We start from the raw sequence: 21,330 nt of genomic DNA on the forward strand, positions 1-21,330 counted from the left end.
CAAGGCAAACGGCGAAACGGGAGGCGAGAGCAGCGGTCTGGCCTTGGAAGCTCCGCACAACTCAGAGAAGAACCCGCAGCGCTCCGGAGCAGCCAACCCGCATCAGAACCGGCAGCAGCGGCAGCTCCAGAAACGCCGGGAGCGCGGGATCTCCGGGATCCCACAGCCCTGTTCGGACTCTGTACGATCCCACACTCCTGTTCACACTCTGTAGGATCCCACACTCCTCTTCCCGCTCGCTCCTGCCTCAGTGCCCCCTGCCACCATCCAGCTGAGCACCGTCACCCACTCTGTTAGCGGGGGGGGGTCTCTCCTCCCTCCTCCCGCTCCCGGGACAGCGCTGCCCTCAGCCCAGCCCTCCTGCCCTGCTCCCAGCTCCACTGACTGACGAGGGGACCCTCAAAACCGAGGGGGTGCCCGCAACCGAAAGAAAGGACTGGGACTGAGTTCCAGTGTTCTGTGTGGTGCTAATTTTATAGCTGTTGTTTTTTGTTGGTCCTGTTAGATGTATTAGTAAAGAACTGTTATTCCTACCCCCATAGCTTTGCCTGAGAGCCCCCTTAACTCCAAAATTATCATACTTTGGAGGGAGGGGGCTTTACACGCTGCATTTCAGGGAGAGAATGCAGGAGCACCACCAGAGAACGCGTTGGAATACTCTTGAGGAAGGGATCCAACAGCTGAGAGAAGTGGCAGTACTGGAGGTGCTCTTTGGGAGGGATGGACAGCATGACAATGACCCTGACAAGGTCAGGTGCACAGGGCAGATGTTGTGGAATCTGGCAAACCTGGGCCCATCTCAATATACCCCCTTTATTGCAATGATTGATGCTGATACCAACCAAGTGACAGTGGGCTCTGTTGCCAACAGGCTCAGGAATTATCAGAGTATGATGGTTGGCCCAATGCAGGTTCATGTCTCTGCTGTGGCTAAGGACCTCAAAGAGGAGATGAAGGAGATAAGGGAAGAGGTGAGGAAGATCAGTACAGCCCCAGTGCGAGTCATGGACCCCAAAAGTAGAGCCCAACGCCCCCCAGCTAGGGAGAGAGGGTACACCCAACGAGCTGACCTGTGTTTTTTTCTATGTGACCACGGGGAAGACATGAGAAGGTGGGATGGGAAACCCACTTCTGTCCTGGCAGCACGGGTGCGCCAAATCAGGGAGGGGAACACCAACAGAGGGAACTCCACTAAAGTGAGGGTAGCCTCAGCCTCCCATGGAGGTGCAGGGTATTACAGAAGGGAGGATGATCTGTCAGATCCCCTTGAAGGAACCTCCAGTATGTATGCCCAGGAGAGAAATAATAACCAGGGCTAGAGGGGCCCTGCCTCTAGCCAGGGAGAGGCAAGGGAAAACCGGGTCTTTTGGACGGTGTGGATCTGATGGCCTGGCACATCAGAGCAACAATAACACAGGGCTTTGGTTGATACTGGTTCACAATGTACATTAATACCATTGGGACATGTCGGGAAGGAACCTGTTTCAATTGCTGGGGTGACGGGGGGATCTCAGGAATTGACTTTGCTGGAGGCTGAGGTGAGCCTGACTGGGAAAGAGTGGCAGAAACATCCGATTGTGACTGGCCCAGAGGCACCATGTATCCTAGGCATAGACTTCCTCAGGAACGGCTATTACAAAGACCCAAAGGGACTCAGGTGGGCTTTTGGAATAGCTGCTGTAGAGACAGAGTGCATTAACAAATTGAACACCGGGACTGTCAGAAAACCCATCTGCAGTGGGACTCCTGAGGATGGAAGAGCAACAAGCGCCACCTCAACAGTGCACCGCCGGCAGTACCGGACGAATCGAGATGCTGTGATCCCCATACACAAGATGATCCGTGAGTTGGAGAGCCAAGGGGTGGTCAGCAAAACCCACTCACCCTTCAACAGCCCCATCTGGCCTGTGTGTAAATCAGAAGGAGAATGGAGATTGACCATAGACTATCGTGCATTGAATGAGGTGACTCCACCACTGAGCGCTGCTGTGCCAGACATGCTGGAACTGCAGTACGAGCTGGAGTCCAAGGCAGCAAAGTGGTACGCCACCATTGACATCGCCAATGCATTTTTCTCCATTCCTCTGGCAGCAGAGTGCAGGCCTCAGTTTGCTTTCACCTGGAGGGGCGTGCAATACACGTGGAACCGACTGCCCCAGGGGTGGAAACACAGCCCCACCATCTGTCATGGATTGATCCAGACTGCACTGGAGAAGGGTGGAGCTGCAGAACATCTGCAGTACATTGATGACATCATTGTGTGGGGGAAAACAGCAATGGAGGTATTTGAGAAAGGAGAGATGTTCATCCAGATTCTGCTGGGAGCCGGGTTCACCATTAAACAGAGCGAAGTCAAAGGGCCTGCCCAAGAGATCCAGTTCCTGGGAGTAACGTTAGTGAACACCCAGGTTCCACTAACCGAGCAGGCCCTGCTCAATCTGAGCCCTTGGGAATATCAGATGGAGATAAGGTTCCAGTGGTACACATGAGAGGTATGCTAGGAAAAACTTTTTGGGTGAATCCTGCCTCCAGCAAAGACAATCCCATCCGTGGCGTTGTATTCGCTCAAGGACCAGGTTGCACCTGGTGGATGATACAAAAGGATGGAGAGACCCGATGCATACCCCGAGGAGACCTTGTTTTAGGGTGAAAAAAGTACCTATGGCACTGTGATAAATGTGATTCGTGCTAATTAAGTTGTAACTATATTAACAAAATTGTATTTAGATCAATAGAAGACAATTGTTACAGAGTGAGAAGGGGGAGATGGGTGAGACAGGATAAAAGACATCTCCCAGATGTTGGGAGTCGAAGAAGGAGGTTAGAAGAAAGTCAGATAAGAATAGTCGAAGGACGAAGGTCTGATAAGCGGCATCTAGAAATACAGCTTCAACCTTGAAGCTGTCAAAAATGGAATGATTCCAAGCATGGGACTTAATTAGAGTCATGTTATGGAAAACATCTGCTCAGTCACACAGGGCGCCTGCGCTACCTGCAGGTCACACCTCGGTCACTGATGATGATGATGGACCTTCACGGGAAATAAGACCCTTAAAAGGATAAGAGACCCCCTAACCCATTAGTAGAGCATGCGCCGTGCAGTATAGTTACGTAGATCTTAGGAATAGAAACTAGGAGGAGCTTTCTAGAAACTTCTGTAGCCTACAGTATATAAGTGGGATTGTTAGCCTGGATGCTTTGATACGTGAGGAATGGGAGCCACTCCCCGTATCCCCGGTCGGAGGGGGGCCCCTCCCCGGTCGGTTTTGCTTATGCTTTATACGAACCTCAATTATACTAAATTACTTACTGCCAAATTTTGTATATTCTTAAATATATGCACTTTGATTGTTTCATCTCCAATACTTTAATTGTCATCTCCAATACTTTGATTGTATTCATTTTGTTACTATTAAAAACTTACTATTAAATTTAATCTTGTTGCTTGATAAATTGAGAAAAATAGAAAATCATTCATAACAATTTGGTGCTGAAACCCGGGAACTCCAGTCCAGGTGAAGAGTGGCTAGTTTTGGGAAGGAGCTCCCCACCAATTGTTAAGGTGGTCCCAAAGCTAGACCAGGCTCTCTTGGAGAAGGAGTTCCAAATTAAAATAAAGCATAAGCAAAAGAAGCTCGCTACAAGGAGGCGCGCCAGAAGAAGAAGGCTCCCGTGAGAACGCCGGCAGAAAGGGAAAGGTGCCCGTAAAACGTCTTGTGCACAAGAACCCTGTGTGAAAACGGGGCTGTGTGAGCACCATGGGGTTGGGTAAAGAGGGCGGCTGTGTGCTTGTGTGTGAGTGAGGAATGTCTGAAAGGGGAGAGCGAGTGAATACCCCAGGAGGGACTGGGAGGGAAAGTCCCAGCCCGAGAACTCACGAGAAAAGTCTTTGAGAAGGGAGCTGATGCTCGGATAAGTGATTTAAGAAGGGAGTGAATGAGTCAGGTTCAACTATCTGTTGGGAGGATAGTGTATATTAAGCGAAGGAGTTGAACCGCAGAACGAATGAGAGAGAGCAAGGGAAATGTTGCCGCCAGAGATGGGTCAGAGGAAAAGTAAAATCTCTGACCCAGGGGTTGTGAAGTGTGAGAAAAATTCACAAGAACCCAGTGTGCCTGGGAACCAAGAGGGGGTTCCCAGAAGGGGAGCGAGATTCCTCAGGACAGCCCCCTGGGGATAGTGTTACAATACTAAAGTACAAGGGAATCCCAAAGAGAAAAAGTAAGCAGAAAATTATACAGTACTGTATGTTTGAGTGGAGAAAAGAAAAGATTTGTGCAAACAATTTATACTGGCCAGAGTTTGGATCATGTGAGGATTGGATTTGTCAGGCTTTAAATCTATATGTGAATTCAAAACAACGTTTTAATTAAGAAGAAAGTGAATATACTGCTTTGTGGCTTCCAAAAAGTGTGTGAGGGGTAAATTTATAGTTCAAAGGCAAGAAAAAAAAAGGTTATTCGTTATACCCTTTGCAAACTAAAGGACGGGCAGCAAGAAGGGACTGGCTAAAGCCATGGGACTCGTTAAATCACCTCCCACCCCCATACAGACAGCCTGTCCAGCCTGTTCAGCCCTTGGTCCCCGATGCACCCCTTATTCAAGTCGAGCCAGTAGCACACAGAACTGGAGGCAGAAGGGAACAAGAGGAAGAAAGTGACAAAGAGGGCGAGGAAGCAGGAAGGGAAGATAGATTATACCCTCTTAGAGAGGTTCCAATGGCAAATCTGGCCCCAGGACAGGGACCTATTGGTTACGTGAGTGTTCCCCTGAATACTAGGGACGTTAGGAAATTTAAGAAAGAAATGAGCAGGATGCCAGAAGATCATATTGAGGTAGCAAAGAATTAGGACTGAATATTTACACCTGAGCGGAATTGCAGTCTATTTTAGAAATCTTGTTTACAGTGGAAGAGAGAAATGATTAGATAGTCAGGAATACAGGCTTAGAATAGAGATCATTAGAAGCCAAACCAAAGAGATCAGAAATGGCCTATGGCAGATCCAAATTGTAATAATCAGGAGGTAGAACATAGGCAAAATATGAGAGATTTCAGGTAAATGATTATCCAAGGTATTCAGGAAGCAATGCCCAGAGGACAAAATATAGGGAAATCTCTGAGTGAGCACCAAGAGAAAGATGAATGCCTGGCAGAATGGTTAAAGAGACTAAAAAAAAAAGGATTTGCAGTTATACTCAAGCATAGATCCCGATACACCAGCAGGGCAGGTCCTTTTGAAAACACAATTTGTAGCTAAGTCTTAGGGGGGGACATCAGGAAAAAAATTAGAAAAATTAGAAGATTAGCAGGATAAGAGCTTCAGGAGTTGTTAAAGGAAGCACAAGAAGTGTATGTTCGGAGAGATGAGGAAAAGAAAATTAAAGCCAGGATTCTAATGACAGCAATCCAAGAAATACAAGCAGCCACAAACACAAAGAATTTATCAGAAAAGAATAAAAAGAAGAAAGAAAAATCAGGTCCTGCTTCTGAGGACACAAGACCTATGTGCTTTTCTTGTCACAAAAAAGAACATTTACAAAATTTTTTTTCCTGTTTCTAGGGGTACAGGACACATTTGTTTCTATTGTCATTAAAAAAAAAAAATATTAATTCAAGAAAACTAAGGAGGGGTCAGGGGCTCATTTATTTAATATGAACCAAAATACCAGAAGACCCCTTGATAAAGCTGAAAGTAGATTCTCAAAATGAAGAAATCATATTTTTAGTAGAACAAGGACTTTGTTTTAGTTTAAGGTAAATTTAGAAAGAAACTTTTGAATAGAATTTTTCTGGGAAACAAATTTAAGCAATCTTTTTTTAATTAGTTAGAGAAAAAAATATTTCCTCAGAGAGAAGTGGAAAAAATAACTATTTATTTAACAGGCAAAACACTTTTCAGTATAAAAATGAACAATATTAAACAACAAAACTTCTTATTGTTTCAAAAAGATGACAGATTCAAAAGAAGGTTTTTTTGTAAGTTGCAGCTTAACTTACTTAGTCTGGTATCAGTTCCTTCAGTGCTGGGAAATGCCTTGGCCCAGGCCAGGCTAGGTGAGCTACAGTGTGAGCTTCCAAAGCTTTCTTGGGTTTTCAGTCCAGAGCAAAATTGAATAATTCAAGGAAAAAAAAAGAAGAAAAACAGACTCCAGGGAATTTTTTACTTTAATTGGTTAAGGAAAAAAAAAAAAAAAAAAAAACCTAACCAAAAAGCAAAAGAGAGTTCTCTCCCGGAGAGTTCTCTCCCGCTGTCCACTGCAGACAACTAGGTCTGTGAGCAGGAATGTGGGGGAATCATTGTAGTTTCTGATAACTAATTCTGCACTTTTTCTCCCCTCTTTCACTCCTGGAATCAGTCTTAAAGCTGCAGAATTCAATATTCAACACCAACTGAACAGACTATTTAAGGATACAAGCATCATAAAATAAAAAGAAACAATTTGGCTGATGATGAAGCAGAGGGGGGAGCCCTAGGAGAAAACGGCAGTGTGAGTGTGGCTTTTGGGGAAGCAAAAGCACAGGGTGGGGCACCATGCTTTTCCTTGGCAGAAGTGGAGGCTGTGAAGAAGCTGGGGTAACCCTGAAAAAAGGATTAATTTTTCTGCCCAATGGTAAAAGAGCGGTGCTGGGACCTTTGGCCCAACAGATCCCAGGCAGCTCACATGGGGGGGATTCACTGGGGCACGAGAGCACTTTGTGACCATTTTGTAAAATTTTATTAAAAAACAAATTACTCAAATTGTAATAAATCGAATAAAGCTAAGGAGGGTACTGGGTGCCAAAAGCTACAGTCCATATAGAGTTAGCATAGAACCACTGTACTTTGGGACCAAGAGAGAATGTGATTTTTATATTATTTTACTGCTGTTTGAAATACCAGTTTAAAGTTGTTTTAAAAGGTGCATTATCAAAGTCTGGACATCCTGAATTAGCTGCCAGCTGCAACCTCATTGAACCTGAAGGCAGAACAGCGCTGATGAGAAAGAATCAGACACCTCGTTGATCAATGAAAACAGCCCAGGAGGATTGAAAAATTTCTCCAAGAGCCTCCAACAGTCAACATGAACTGATTTATTTGAAGAAATACAACTCCAGAAAAAAAAACCTGGTAACACCTGTTATTAAGAGGGTCAAAAACATAATTAACACATTGGAAAAGTACTAACCATGGCTTAAAGTGTTGTCCATAAATTTGTGTTATTTGTACCTATTGTTTTAATTTGTAGTAAAAAGTAACTAGAGTGGAAAAAAAAAAAGATAATTGGTTTGTTTAAGTTGTGTATGTAAACAGCTAACTTTAAAAAAAAAATTTTAGTAATTTTTTATGGAATGCTATTGGGACAAGTTATGTGAAAACAAATCTTGTAGTTGGCATATCTCCGGAGCTTTAGTGGATTAGGAAAAATAGCTAATCAATCTAAGGAGAAAGATAAGGCAGTGCTGCAGAACTACGAATACTTTGTGCCATCTTTGGAACAAAAAAAAAAAAAAAAAAAAAAAAAAGTTAAAATAGTTCATACGAACCTTATGAGGCCAAGGGTATCAAAAAGAAACAAATTCCAGGATAAAAACTTTGCTACCGAGAAGATGAACATCTCGGCCCTTAGCTGCAACCCAAGGGGCCTTGAGACAGGTAGAAAGTTAAAATTCCTGAGAATTATTTTCATTGTGCTTACTATAATACCCCTGGCAACTGGCTAAAACCATAAGACAGCATGGAGCAAAGAACAGGCCATACAGGAACAAATTACAAGAAGACAAGCAATGCAAGAGCCAGCAGTAAAGAAACAAACTATTCCTGATCCCTGTGGGTCAAGGATAAGATGGAATCAGTTTTTGTGGCACATTCACATGTTACTGCTGCCTGTTATGACTGTACCAGCTTTTTAGAAAATTGTGTGAAAAGTCCAAAATTCTATTGAGTAAGAAGAAATTTAGGATTCAATGGGTGAACTCCTTATCCTAACAATAATCAACTTTGTCCTAGATATAAAATTTTCTTTTGTTTTAAAAAATATAATAATGGAAGTTGAAAAACAAAAAGTAACAAAAAAAAAAAAAAAGAAAAAAAAAAAGATAGGAAAAGATCAAAAGGAAAAAGTTAAGGAAATTGAATAAGCTGTATAAACAATTAAAACAGCACTATAGCGACTGGGATTTGCCAACTTCAAACAAAAATTTGTTTGTAGATCTAATGCAAGAAATTGCCACAGAATTGGGATTATCTAAATGTTTTGTTTGTGGAGGACTTAGAATGGCTAAAAGATGGCCATGGAGAGGTGAGGGTTTGGCTCCAGAACAAGTTTTAAAATGGAATCATACACAAATTTCTAAGACCCTAAAACGGCCTGAAGGCTGGGTCCTGAGTCATCAAGTCATTGGAACAGTTTGTATAACTCAGGAAGGGAGAAAATACACTGAAGTGGTAGGATATACTCCTTGCCTATCTACTTTAGTAGTAAATTCAGACAATAACACAAAGACCTGGCAACCCAAGAGTCCTACTGGATATTGGGGAATAGCAAAAGAAATGAATTGCAAGTGGAATAATCAAACTAATTTGTGCTGGCATAACAGTTCTGGAGCTAACCCCTACCAATCCATAAAAGACTTGAAATCTTATTGGGAACAACCAGAAAATACAAAAAAGAAAGATGGAAAGCCCCTGATGGAATATATTGGGTTTTTGGGCAACGAGCATACAGTGAACTACCCTGAAAATGGGAGACAACTTGTACCTTAGGATTATACGACCCTCCTTCTTTGTCATACCAAGGTCTAAGGGCGATGTACTAGGAACACCACTTTATGAAACCTTAGAAAGAAAAAAAAAGAGAATTAAATCTCGACTTTCCGATGGCGGGAGGAAACCACAAATGGAAAGATGAAGAATGGCCTGCAGAAAGAATTATAGCATACTATAAACCTGCTACTTGGGCTCAGGATGGGTCTTGAGGATATAGAACTCCAATTTACCTATTAAACCGGTTGATAAGGCTCCAGGTCATAGTGGAAGTCGTCTCAAACCACACAGCGGATGCCTTAAAGTTGTTGGCCAAACAGCATTCACAAATGCGAGCATTTGTATATCAAAACAGAATTGCCCTAGACTACCTGTTGGCAGAAGAAGGAGGAGTTTGTGGGAGGTTTAATGAATCTGAGTGCTGTGTGGAAATGGATGACCACGGGGAAGCCATCACCAAACTTGCTGGCGAAAAAGTGGCACATGTACCAGTTCAAAAATGGAATTCTATCCTGAAAGCTGACTGGTGGAATAATCTTTTTGAGGGTGTGTGGTGGAAAAAATTAGGATTCATGCTATTGTGTTCTGTTTTAAGTCTATTGTTTCTGCCTTGCATGATATCCTATCTAATCAAACTAATCCACTCAGTAATTCAAGGAATGCAACTTACAGCCATGCCCATGGATCTAAAATCAACAGAAAAAAAAAAAAATTAAATTCCTTGATGGTACTGAAAGCACAATCCACTTGCACTCGAAGGAGAAAAATCGAGAAAATAGTGACTGAATGCAAAGAGAATACCCTGGCATGAGAAATGTTAACCAAATTTGAGAAAAAGTGTGAAGAGCTAGATGCCACATGAGAAATGTTAAAAAAATTAGAAACTAGTATAAAGAAACATAGACAATACGAAGTAGCAACTTTTTAGAGCACGAATCAATATAATCAAAAAGAGAAATGGGGGAATTGTGATAAATGTGATTCGTGCTAATTAAGTTGTAACTATATTAACAAAATTGTATTTAGATCAATAGAAGACAATTGTTACAGAGTGAGAAGGGGGAGATGGGTGAGACAGGATAAAAGACATCTCCCAGATGTTGGGAGTCGAAGAAGGAGGTTAGAAGAAAGTCAGATAAGAATAGTAGAAGGACAGAGGTCTGATAAGCAGCATCTAGAAATACAGCTTCAACCTTGAAGCTGTCAAAAATGGAATGATCCCAAGCATGGGACTTAATTAAAGTCATGTTATGGAAAACATCTGCTCAGTCACACAGGGCGCCTGCGCTACCTGCAGGTCACACCTCGGTCACTGATGATGATGATGGACCTTCACGGGAAATAAGACCCTTAAAAGGATAAGAGACCCCCAACCCATTAGTAGAGCATGCGCCGTGCAGTATAGTTACGTAGATCTTAGGAATAGAAACTAGGAGGAGCTTTCTAGAAACTTCTGTAGCCTATAGTATATAAGTGGGATTGTTAGCCTGGATGCTTTGATACGTGAGGAATGGCGAACCACTCCCCGTATCCCCGGTCGGAGGGGGGCCCCTCCCCGGTCGGTTTTGCTTATGCTTTATACGAACCTCAATTATACTAAATTACTTACTGCCAAATTTTGTATATTCTTAAATATATGCACTTTGATTGTTTCATCTCCAGTACTTTAATTGTCATCTCCAATACTTTGATTGTATTCATTTTGTTACTATTAAAAACTTACTATTAAATTTAATCTTGTTGCTTGATAAATTGAGAAAAATAGAAAATCATTCATAACAGCACCATGCCTATATCTGTAACTGCATGTATGTATATACTGTAACAGTTTTAATTTGACAGAGCATATTAGTATGGGAAAAATTCAGGGTGGATAATGTTGGGGGTTGGCTTTTCCCCTTTTTCTCTCTGTGGAATTTTACCCCATTGCCATGCTAAGAATCTGTAGCTGCCCCCTGGCTTGGATGGGTAACAGTTTCTCTCGCAGGGGTTGGGTGAGCAGCCAGGGAACATGGAAAAGGAGAGGTGTGAGCAGCTGCGGACTCTCTCGCTCTCTCTCGCTCAGTGCAGCGGGAGGAAAGAGCCAGCGCTGCTCCCTGCCAGCCCCTGTGCAGTCACACAGCGCAGCGCTTCCTTTCGTGCCTGCAGGCACTCACTGCGGATACCCTGCACCCTGCACCACCGGTGACAGCACCAGCAGAGAAGTCTCTTCCTCTTCCTCTTCCTCTTCCTCTTCCTCTGTCCCAGGCGGGACTGCGCTGCAGCCACTGCCCCAGGCGTTCCCCAGTGTTCTGGTTTAGGGCAAATTTGGGGGAAAACCTCTGGAAGGAGCCCCCAGAAAGCAAACCCCCACGACTCCTCCCCCCACCACCGGGTTTGGGAAAAATTTCTTCAGAGAGGAGTGGAAAAAAACCTGTTTATTTAACAAGCTAAACACTCCCCTGCACAAAAAAACAACACCTGCTGACAGAAAAACTCTTTCACCGTTCTGAAGGGATGACAAACTCAGAGAGTCTCTCCAGCGAGTGGTCGCCCAGTTATCAGTCTCTGGCGCTGGGGAATGACTGCTGCAGGTGACAGAATGCAGACTGCCAGTGTTTCTTGGTGTTTCCCAGGTCCCCGTCCAGAACAGGTTCGGATGGTATCCAGGAAAGGGAGAGGGGGGAAAAAAAACAGTCCAGGGAAAAACACTGGACTGCCTAGCTGAACTAACTAATAAGCAAAAGCAAGAAAAGTAGGAGCAAAAACGAGCAAGCAAGCGAGCAAGGCAGCAAAACCAGCCAGCCTCTCCTAAACACAGACCATGGGGGAGGTGAGCCGGCTGATAACAAGACAAAACAAAGCTTCACTTTCAGAGTCAGTCCTGAAAGCACAGGGCATAATACCAAACATAAACAGAACACACGACTGGGGATACAAACACCATAACATCATCCTAGGACACGCAGCTGCGGGGCCGGGACCTGCCCACAGCACCGCAACCTCCTTGCAGGGCACCAGGGAAGTATTTAAATTTGAAAACTGCTGCTCTGTCTCCTGGCAATGTCAGAGCCGCGCTTAGTTTTGTCTTGTTAGATGTATCAGTAAAGAACTGTTATTCCTACCGCAGATCTTTGACTGAGAGCACCTTAATTTCATAATCACAGTAAAGGGAAGGGAAAAGTAAAGTAAAAGGCAAGGGAAAGTAAAGAAAAGAAGTAAAGAAAAAAGAAAGTAAGGGAAAAGGGAAAGGAAAAGTAAAGTAAAGTAAAAGGGAAGAGAAGATAAAGTAAAGCCTCTCATTTCAAAGAGAGGCTCCTGTTCTCTTTAGCAAATACCCGTCTTTCAAACCCAGACAGGGCTCCCCGTTATTTTGGGGGTTCTCTCAGTATTTGGGGAGACCCAGCAGCTCTCGTCGATCTCCTGGAAGAGCCCCAGACTCAAACACAGCACAGTTTTGGGGTGTAGTCTCCTTTATTGGGGAGGGGGCACCGCACCCCCTCGCTGAAGGGGTTCCCCCAATTTTGGTTCCATTTTTGGGGAGCTGCCCGGGGTTTTTGTGGTGCTCTTGCGTTTTTGAGGTTCCTCCCAGACCCCAAATTCTCCCTCAACTCCCCAAAACACAGAACCCCCAAACTCAGCCCGATCTTGGGGTGAAATCCCCTTTTATTGAGGAAGGGCTTCCTCCCATCCCAGTTCGGTTTTTGGGGTGCTGCCCTAGATTTTTGAAGTGCTCTCTGTGTTTTGGGGGTTCCCCTGGATTTTTGGGGTGCTCTGTTTTGGGGGTGCCAGTACCCCTCGTAGATCTCCTGGAAGAGTCCCCAAACCCAAATCCAAACCCAGCCCAATTTTGGGGTGAAATCTCCTTTATTGAGAAGGGGGTTCCCCCAATTCTGGTTCTGTTTTTGGGGTGTTCCCCTGTGTTTTTGGGGTTCCCTCCGTATTTTGGGGTTCTCTCTGTATTTTGGGAACCCTGGTACCCCTGGTAGATCTCCTGGAAGAGCCCCCAGACCCAAACCCAGACCCAGCCCGATTTTGGGGTCAAATCCCTTTTATTGAGGAGGGCGTTTCTCCAATCCTGGTTCCTTTCTTGGGTCACTCCCCATTATTTTGGGGGTGCTCTCTATATTTCTTGTCCCCCAGTACCCCTCGTAGATCTGCTGGAAGAGCCCCCAAACCCAGCCCGATTTTGGGCTGAAATCTCCTTTATTGGGGAGTGGTCCCCTCACCCGACTCCGGTTCCATTTTGGGGGCGTTCCCCTGTGTTTTTGGGGTCCCCTCATTGTTTCTTGTCCGCCAGTACCCCTCGTAGACCTGCTGGAAGAGCCCCCAGACCCAAACCCAAACCCAGCCCGATTCTGGGGTGAAATCTCCTTTATTGAGGAGGGAGTTCCTCCAATCCCGGTTCCATTTTTGGGGTCCATTTTGGGGATTCTCCTGTGTTTTTGGGGTCCTATTATTTCTTGTCCCCCAGTACCCCTCGTAGATCTGCTGGAAGAGCCCCAGACCCAGCCCGATTTTGGGGTGAAATCTCCTTTATTTGGTAGCACCCGACTCCGGTTCCGTTTTTGGGGTGTTCCCCTGTGTTTTTGGGGTGCTCTCTGTATTTCTTGTCCGCCAGTACTCCTCGTAGACCCGCTGGAAGATGTCCCTGCAGCGCACTCGCCCGCCCAGGTGGGCGCAGGCCAGGAAGAGCCCCCCCAGTTTGCGGTGCAGGGCGTAGCTGGGCTCGGGGGGGGGCCCCAGGCGGCCCCGCAGCATCGGGGGGAGCAGCGCCCGCAGCGCCCGGGCCGTGCCCTGCGCCCCGAAATCGAAGGGCTGCGACCCCCAGAAGGGCTCCCCCAGCAGCAGCACGGCCTGGACGTGCAGGGACTGCAGAGCCTGGCATGGGAGAGGGGAAAAACGGGATTGGGGTGGGGAAAAAACTCGGGAATTTGGGAAAAATGGGATTGGTTTGGGGGAAACTCGGGAAAAACACGGGAATTTGGGAAAAACGGGATTGGGGTGGGGAAAAAACTCGGGAATTTGGGAAAAACGGGATTGGTGTAGGGGGAAACTTGGGAATTTGGGGGGAAATACAGGAATTAATTTGGGAAAAAATACAGGAGTTTGGGGGAAAACATGGGAAATTGGGGAAAAACACAACACTGGGATTTTGGAAAAAACACAGGAATTAATCTGGGGGGAAAACACGGAAATTTGGGAAAAACATGGGAATTAATTTGAGAGGAAAACAAGGGAATTTGGGGGGAAGGAATTGGGGGAACCCCGAAATTGGGGAGGCAGGAATTGGGGGAGACCTGCAATTGAGGGGTAAACCAAAATTCAGGCAATAGACCCCCAAATTGAGGGACCCCAAAATTGGGGTGGAATCAGGAAATTCGAGGGGACCCCAAAACTGGGAGAGGGGAAAAAAATTGGGATGAGAGGGACACGAAATTGGAGTGAGAGACCCCAAGATTTGGGTTTAGAACGCTGAAAATGGGGGACCCAGAAATTGGGGTGAGGGAAAAACCTAAATTGGGAAACCCCAAAATTTGGGGTGAAAAAACTCAAAATTGGGGTCGGGGGAGAACCAAAAAATTGGGGAAGTCCAAAATTTGGATGAGGGAGGAGCCCAAAATTGGGGTCAGGAGGATCAAAACTTTGGGGAACCCCAAAATTTGGGGTGAAGGGAAAAAAATGGGGCTGAAAAGGGACCCTAAAAATAGGAAAAATCCAAAAATTTGGGGTGAAAGGACCCAAAATTGGTGATTTTGACCCCGTTCTCACCTGGGACTCGAAGCCCGTCAGGAATTTCAGCTCCTGGGATTTCCTCAGGATTTTCTCCTCATCCCGCTCAGCTGCAGCCTTGATCACCTGCAACGGCCCCAAATTCACATTTCTGGCCCCAAATTCCTCCTCTGGTTCCCAAATTTTTACACAAATTTCTCGTTTTTACACAAATTTTTTTTTCCCATTTTTTGCCCATCAAAATCGGCACAAAAATCACCCAAAATGTTCCCAAAAGGCAAAAAAATCCCACAAAATTTCAGAAAAATCCAAAATCCCCAAATCTTCTCAAAATTCCACGAAAATCCCTCAAAAATCCCACAAAATTCCATGAAAATCTCTCAAAATCCCCCAATTTTTCCCCCAAATCCTACAAACTCCTGTAAAATCCTCCAAAATCTTCTCGTAATCCCCTCAAACCCCCTCAAAATCCAAATAAATTCCCCCCAAATTCCCTCCAAAATCCCCTAAAATTAAAAAAAATCCCCAAATTACCCCCAAAATCCCCAAATTCCTGTATTTCCTTCAAATCCCACAAAATCCTACAAAACTCCCCCAAAATCTCCAGAAATTGCCCCCAAATCCACAACAATCCACAAAAACCCCCAAAATGCACAAAATTCCCCAGATCCCCCCAATGCCACAAAATCCCAAGAATTTCCCCAAAATCCAAAAAAAATCCCAAGATTCACAAAAATCCCATAAAATTCTCCAAATCCCCTGAAAATCAAAAAAAATCTTAAAAATCCCCCCAAAATCCTGAGAAATTGCCCCAAAATCCCACAATTTCCCTCCAAAATCCCCCAAAATAAAAAAAAAAATCCCCAACCTCCCCATTTCCCCCCAAATCCCACAAAATCCCCTAAAATCCCCCAAATTCCATAAAAATCTCCCCCAAATCCCTCAAAATCTCCCAAAAAACCCACAAAAATCCCCCCAAAATCCAAAAAAATCCCAATAAATCCCCCCAAATCCCACAAAATCACCTAAAATTCCCCCCAAATCCATAAAAATCCTTCCCAAATCCCTCAAAATCTAAAAATCCTCAAAAAATCACAAGAAATCGCCCTAAAATCCAGAAAAATCCTCCCAAATTCCTCCCAAAGATCCCACAAAATCCTGAGAAATTGACCCAAAATCCCACAAAATCTCCCCAAAAAATTCCCCCAAATCCCCAAAACTAAAAAAAATTCCCCCAATCCCAATAAATCCCCCCAATCCCAATAAATCCCCCAAATTCCCTCCAAAATCTCCCAAAATTCCAGAAAAATCCCCAAATTCTCATTTTTCCCCATTATTCTCCTATCCCCCCATTTTTTCCCCATTTTTTCCTCATTTTATTCCCATTTTCTCCACATATTTTCCCCATTTCCCCCCATTTTCCACCATTTTCCCCCCTTTTTCCCATTTTTCCCCATCCTCACCTCGATGTAGTGATCGGTGAATTCCTGCTCGAATTCTTGGCACGCCCCAAAATCCAAGAGCGTCACCTGGGGGAGCCAAAAATCCCCAAAATTCCCCAAAATTCCCCAAAAATCCGCCCCAAATTCCACAAAATCCTCTCAAAATCCCAACAAAAAAATCCCAAAAATTCTCCCCCCAAAAAATCCCCATAAAAACAAAATAAAAACCCAACAAAAATCCCCCCCCCCCAAATCCTAACGAAAATCCTCAAAAGTCCCAAAAAATCCCCACAAAAATCCTCAAAAAATCCACACAACATAATAAAAAAAACCTAACAAAAAAAACCCAAAAAATCCCCTCAAAAATAAAAAAATTCCAAAAGATCCCAAATCACCCAAAACCTCCTCAAAATCCCCCAAAATCTCAAAATGTCCCAAATCTCCCTCAAATCCTCTCAAGATCCCCCAAAATCTTCTCAAAATCTCCACTAAAAAGGGAAAAGAATTCCAAAAAATCCCCCAAAATCTTCCAAAAATTTCCCCCAGTCCCCCAAAATTCCTCAAAATTCCCAAAAATCCACTTAAAATCTCCTTAAATCCCGTAAAATCCCCTTTAATTCCCCCAAAATTCAATTTAAATCCCCTAAAAAACGCCCCGAAATCCCAAAAATCCCGGAAAAATGCCGGAAAAGATCACAGAAAATAAAAAAAATTATTCCCCAAAATCCCTCAAATCCCCCAAAATCTTCTCTGAATTTCACAAAAATCCCCCAAAATCTCCACAATTCCCCCAAAATTCCTCAAAAATCCCCAAATTCATAAAAATTCCCAAAATCCACCTAAAATCTCCCTAAAATTGCCTTTAATTGCAACAAAATCTACTTAAAATCCCCTTCAATCCCCCCCAAATCGCCTTTAATTCTCTCAAAATTCAATTTAAATCCCCTAAAAATGCCCCAAAATCGCCTTTAATTCCCCAAAATCTCCCAAAACCCCCAAAATCCCCCGGAATTCCCAAATTCGGATTTTTTGGGATATTTTGGGCTATTTTTGGGTTATTTTGGGGATATTTTGGGGATATTTCTGGGATATTTTTGGGATATTTCTGGGCTGTTTTGGGGATATTTTTGAGATATTTTTTGGCTGATTTTTGGGTTTTTCGAGTTATTTTTGGGTTTTTTTGGGCTGGTTTTGGGATATTTTGGGGCTGGTTTTGGGCTGATTTTTGAGATATTTCTGGGCTGTTCCTGGGATATTTCTGGGCTGATTTTAGGGATATTTCTGGGATACTTTTGGAATATTTCCGGGCAGTTTCTGTGCTATTTTTTGGCTATTTTTGGGCAGTTTCCGGGCAGTTTCTGGGCTATTTTTTGGCTATTTTTGGGCAGTTTCCGGGCAGTTTCTGGGCTATTTTTGGCTGTTTCCGGGCAGTTTCCAGGCTCACCGTGTGTGTCCCGGGCTCATAAAGGAAATTGGCCCAGTTGGGGTCGGTCTGCATGAAGCGGAAGCTGAAAAGCTCCTGCAGGAAGAGCCGGAGCAGCTCCGAGCACAGCTGGGGGACAAAGGGTTAAACCTGGGGGGGATGGACCCCAAACAGAGCCCCAACATTTAAATAAAACAAAAAAACCCCAAAATTCCAAAAATTAAAAAAAAAAATCCCCCAAATCCCAAAATTAGAAAAAATAATCCCCCAAATCCCAAAAACCCCACAAAAAAAAATCCCAATAATCTCCCCAAAATAAAAAAATAAAATCCCCCCAAAATTAAAAAACATAAAAAATCCCCCAGATCCCCAAAATGCCCCCCAAAGGAACCCAAATCCCAAAAGTCCTCCCAAAATTAAAAAAAATAAATCCCCCAAATCCCACAAAAAAAAAAAAAATTGGAAAATCCCACAAATTCAAATAACTACCCCCCCAAAAAAACCCCTTAGAAATCCCCCCAAAATTCCCCCAAAAGCCCGCAAATTTTGGGGCTCCCCCCCAAATTTTGGGTCTTCCCCCCAGATTTTGGGGTCTCCCCCCAAAAATTTTGGATTCCCACGGCCAAAAAACCCCAAAATCCTCCTCAAATTTTGGTCTCCCAGCCCCCAAACATCCCCCCGATATTTCAGGGTCCCTCCCCCCATTTTTGGGGTCCCCCCCATAATTTGGGTGCTCTCCCCAAATTTTGGGGTCTCACCCCCCAAACCCCTCCCATATTTTGGGGTCCTTCTCCCAAATTTATTTTGGGGTTCTCCCCAGTTTCGGGGTCCATCCTCCCCCCCATATTTTGGACTCCCCCCATATTAATTTTGGGGTCCCCCCCACATTTCGGACCCGCCCCCCCCATTTTTGGGGACCCAAATACCCCCAATATTTCGGGGTCCCTCCCCCACATTTTGGAGTTCCCCTCCCTCATATTTTGGGATCCCCCATATAAATTTTGGGGAGCCCTCCGATATTTTGGGGTGTCCCCCATATTAATCTTGGGGTTCCCCTCCCCCACATTAATTTTGGGGTCCCCTCCCCCACATCTTGGGATCCCCCCACATTAATTTTGGGGATCCCCTCCTTCCCGACCTGATCCCGCCTGGTGGTTCCCCTCCCCCCCATATAAATTTTGGGGTCCCCCTCCGATATTTTGGGGTCCCCCCTCCCCCACCTGGTCCCGCCGTTCCTGGGGGATTCCCCGGCAGCGCTCCAGGGGCTCGCCCCTCCCCCACTCGGTGCAGAGCACGCGGCGGGAGCTGAGCTGGGACAGAACCCGCGGGACCCGGAAAAACGGGTCAGGGCCCAGCAGGGACCTGGGGAGCCAAAAATACCCCAAATTAACCAAAAACCCGAAAATTCCACCCAAAAAACCCAAAATCCCCGGAAAAATCCACCCAGGAATGACCCAAAAACGGTAAAAATCACCCCAAAAACCCCACCCGGAATAGGGGTCAGAGCCCAGCAGGGACCTGGAGAACCCCAAAAATCCCAAATTCACAGAAAATCCAAAAAAATCCATCCCAAAAATACCCCCCCTCGAAAAACCGCTCAAAATCCCCCAAAATCCCCTAAAAAAACCCCAAAACTCCATCCCTGAAACCCCAAAATACCTCAGTGCAACCCCAAATTTCCATTCCCAAAATCCCCTAAAATCCCCCAAAATCGTCCCCAAAACGGTCCCAAAAATGACTTAAAACCGCCCTAAAACCCCAAAACCTCCCCCAAACCTGCCCCAAAATCCCCTAAAAATCTCCCAAAACTCACAAAAATCCCCCAAAATCCCTTAAAAAACCCCAAAATCCATCCCCAAAATCCCAAATCTCCCCAAAACCCTCTAAAAGCATCCCCCCAAATGCCCTGAAACCCCCCAAAACCTCCCAAAAACTGCCCCAAAACCGCTCAAAATCTCCCAAAAATCCCCTAAAAAACCCCCCAAATTCCCCAATTCCCCCAAAATCCCCAAACCCGCACCGGAAGCGCCGCGCGCTCCGCGCCTCGCGCCCGTAATCGCACTCGAGCTGGAGCTGGAGCCCGAGAGAGCGCAGGGAGTGAGCCGCGAACAGACCTAGGATTAATTAATCATTAATTCATTCATTCATTAATACATTAATAATATAACGGGGTGAGCCGGGAACAGACTTGGGGTGGGGAATACAAATTAATAAATTATTACAATAATAAAATAACGGGGTGAGCCTGGGATGGGGAGAAAAAAATGGGATTTTGGGAAAAATAAAAATTAATAAATTAATAAAAATATAAAATAATGGAGTGAGCCGGGAACAGGCCTGGACTGGGGAGGAAAAATGGTATTTTGGAAAAATAAAAATTAATAAAAATATAAAATAATGGGGTTTGGGGGAAAACCCGGGATTTGGGGAAAAATAAAAATAACTAGGTTTTGGGAAAAAATAAAATAACGAGAGTTAAGGAAAAAAATGGGATTTTGAGAAATAATAAAAAAATGGAGCTTGGGGAAATAAAATAACAGATTTGGGGGGGAAATGGGAATTTGGGAAAAAATAAAAATAACGGGATTTGGGGGAAAAAACGGGAATTTGGGGGGAAAAATGGGGATTGGGGAAAAAAACGGGATTTTGGGAAAAATCATAAATTAATGAAAATAAATATAAAATAATGGGGTGAGCTGGAACAGCCCTGGACTGGGGAGGAAAACCGGGAATTTGGGGAATAATGGGATTTTGGGGAAAAATAATGGGAATTTGGGAAAAATAACGGGATTTGGGTACAAAAACCCGGGGATTGGGGGAAACAGGGATTTTGGGGAAAAATAACAGGGATTTGGGTGGAAAATGGGAATTTGGGGAAATAACGGAATTTGGGAAAAATAATGGGATTTGGGGGGGAGAGAAATTGGATTTAGGGATTGGGGAGAAAAAATGGGATTTGGGGAAAAAATGGGAATTGGGGAGAAAAAATGGGATTTTGAGAAAATATGGGAGTTTTGGAAAAATAACGGGGATTGGGGCAAACAATGGGGATTGAGGGAAAAAATGGGATTTGGGGGAAAAATAATGGGGATTGGGGAAAACAATGGGGATTGAGGGAAAAAATGGGATTTGGGGGAAAAATAATGGGGATTTGGGAAATAAACAGGAATTTGGGGAGATTTGGGAAAAACGGGGATTTGGGAAACAGCAATTTGGGGAAAAAACAGGAATTTGAGAGGACAATGGGGATTTGGGGGATGGGGGATTTTGGGAAAGATGGGAATTGGGGGAGAGAGAAAACAGGATTTTGGGAAAAACGGTGGGAATTGGGGAAGAAATGGGATTGGGGAAACGGAGATTTGGGGAAAACAAAAATTTGGGGATTTGGGAAAAATGTGGGAAAAATGGGGATAAAATGGGGAAAAATGCAGATAAAATGTGGCTGGAAAACAGGGATTTGGGAAAAGGGAATTTGGGAGGGAAATGGGAATTGGGGGATTGGGGGAAGATTTTGGGGTGATTTGGGGTGGTTTGAGGCTGTTCTGGGGTGGTTTTGGGTTTATTTTGAGGCGATCTTGGGGTGTTTTTGGGGTGTATTCATGTTTATTTAGGGGTGTTTTGGGGCTCTTTTTAGGATTGATTTTGGAGCATTTTTGGGGTGACTGGGCTGTTTTGGGTTTATTTTGGGGTGCTTTTGGTTTTATTTTGGGTTGATTTGGGGATTGATTTTGGGGTATTTTTGTAGCGGTTTTGGGGTGCTTTTGGTTTTATTTTGGGTTGATTTGGGGATTGATTTTGGGGTATTTTTGTAGCGGTTTTGGGGTGCTTTTGGGTTGATTTCGGGGTGTTTTGGAGTCTATTTTTGGGTTGATTATGGGTTGTTTTGGGTTTATTTTGCACTGGTTTTGGGCTGGTTTGGGGATTGATTTTGGGGTATTTTTGTGGCGGTTTTGGGTTGATTTCAGGTTGTTTTCAGGGTGTTTTTAGGGTGTTTTTGGGGTTGTTTTCA

General features: G+C 44.4%; 1 protein-coding gene across 1 annotated transcript; it reads right to left on the reverse strand.

Moving 5' to 3' along the window:
• Positions 1 to 13,079: 13,079 nt before the first annotated feature.
• Positions 13,080 to 19,435, reverse strand: LOC148221028 (atypical kinase COQ8B, mitochondrial-like; the record flags this gene model as incomplete). The annotated part of the gene is made up of 6 exons (XM_088179874.1): positions 13,080 to 13,604; positions 14,496 to 14,582; positions 15,920 to 15,985; positions 17,343 to 17,450; positions 18,542 to 18,683; positions 19,342 to 19,435. Coding segments are annotated over 6 exons (842 nt in total), but the record flags the coding sequence as incomplete, so codon positions are not given.
• Between the last annotated feature and the right edge of the window lie 1,895 nt (positions 19,436 to 21,330).

The sequence above is a fragment of the Sturnus vulgaris genome, chromosome 28, assembly GCF_052056855.1.
Source record: "Sturnus vulgaris isolate bStuVul1 chromosome 28, bStuVul1.hap1, whole genome shotgun sequence".
Classification (NCBI taxonomy): domain Eukaryota; kingdom Metazoa; phylum Chordata; class Aves; order Passeriformes; family Sturnidae; genus Sturnus; species Sturnus vulgaris.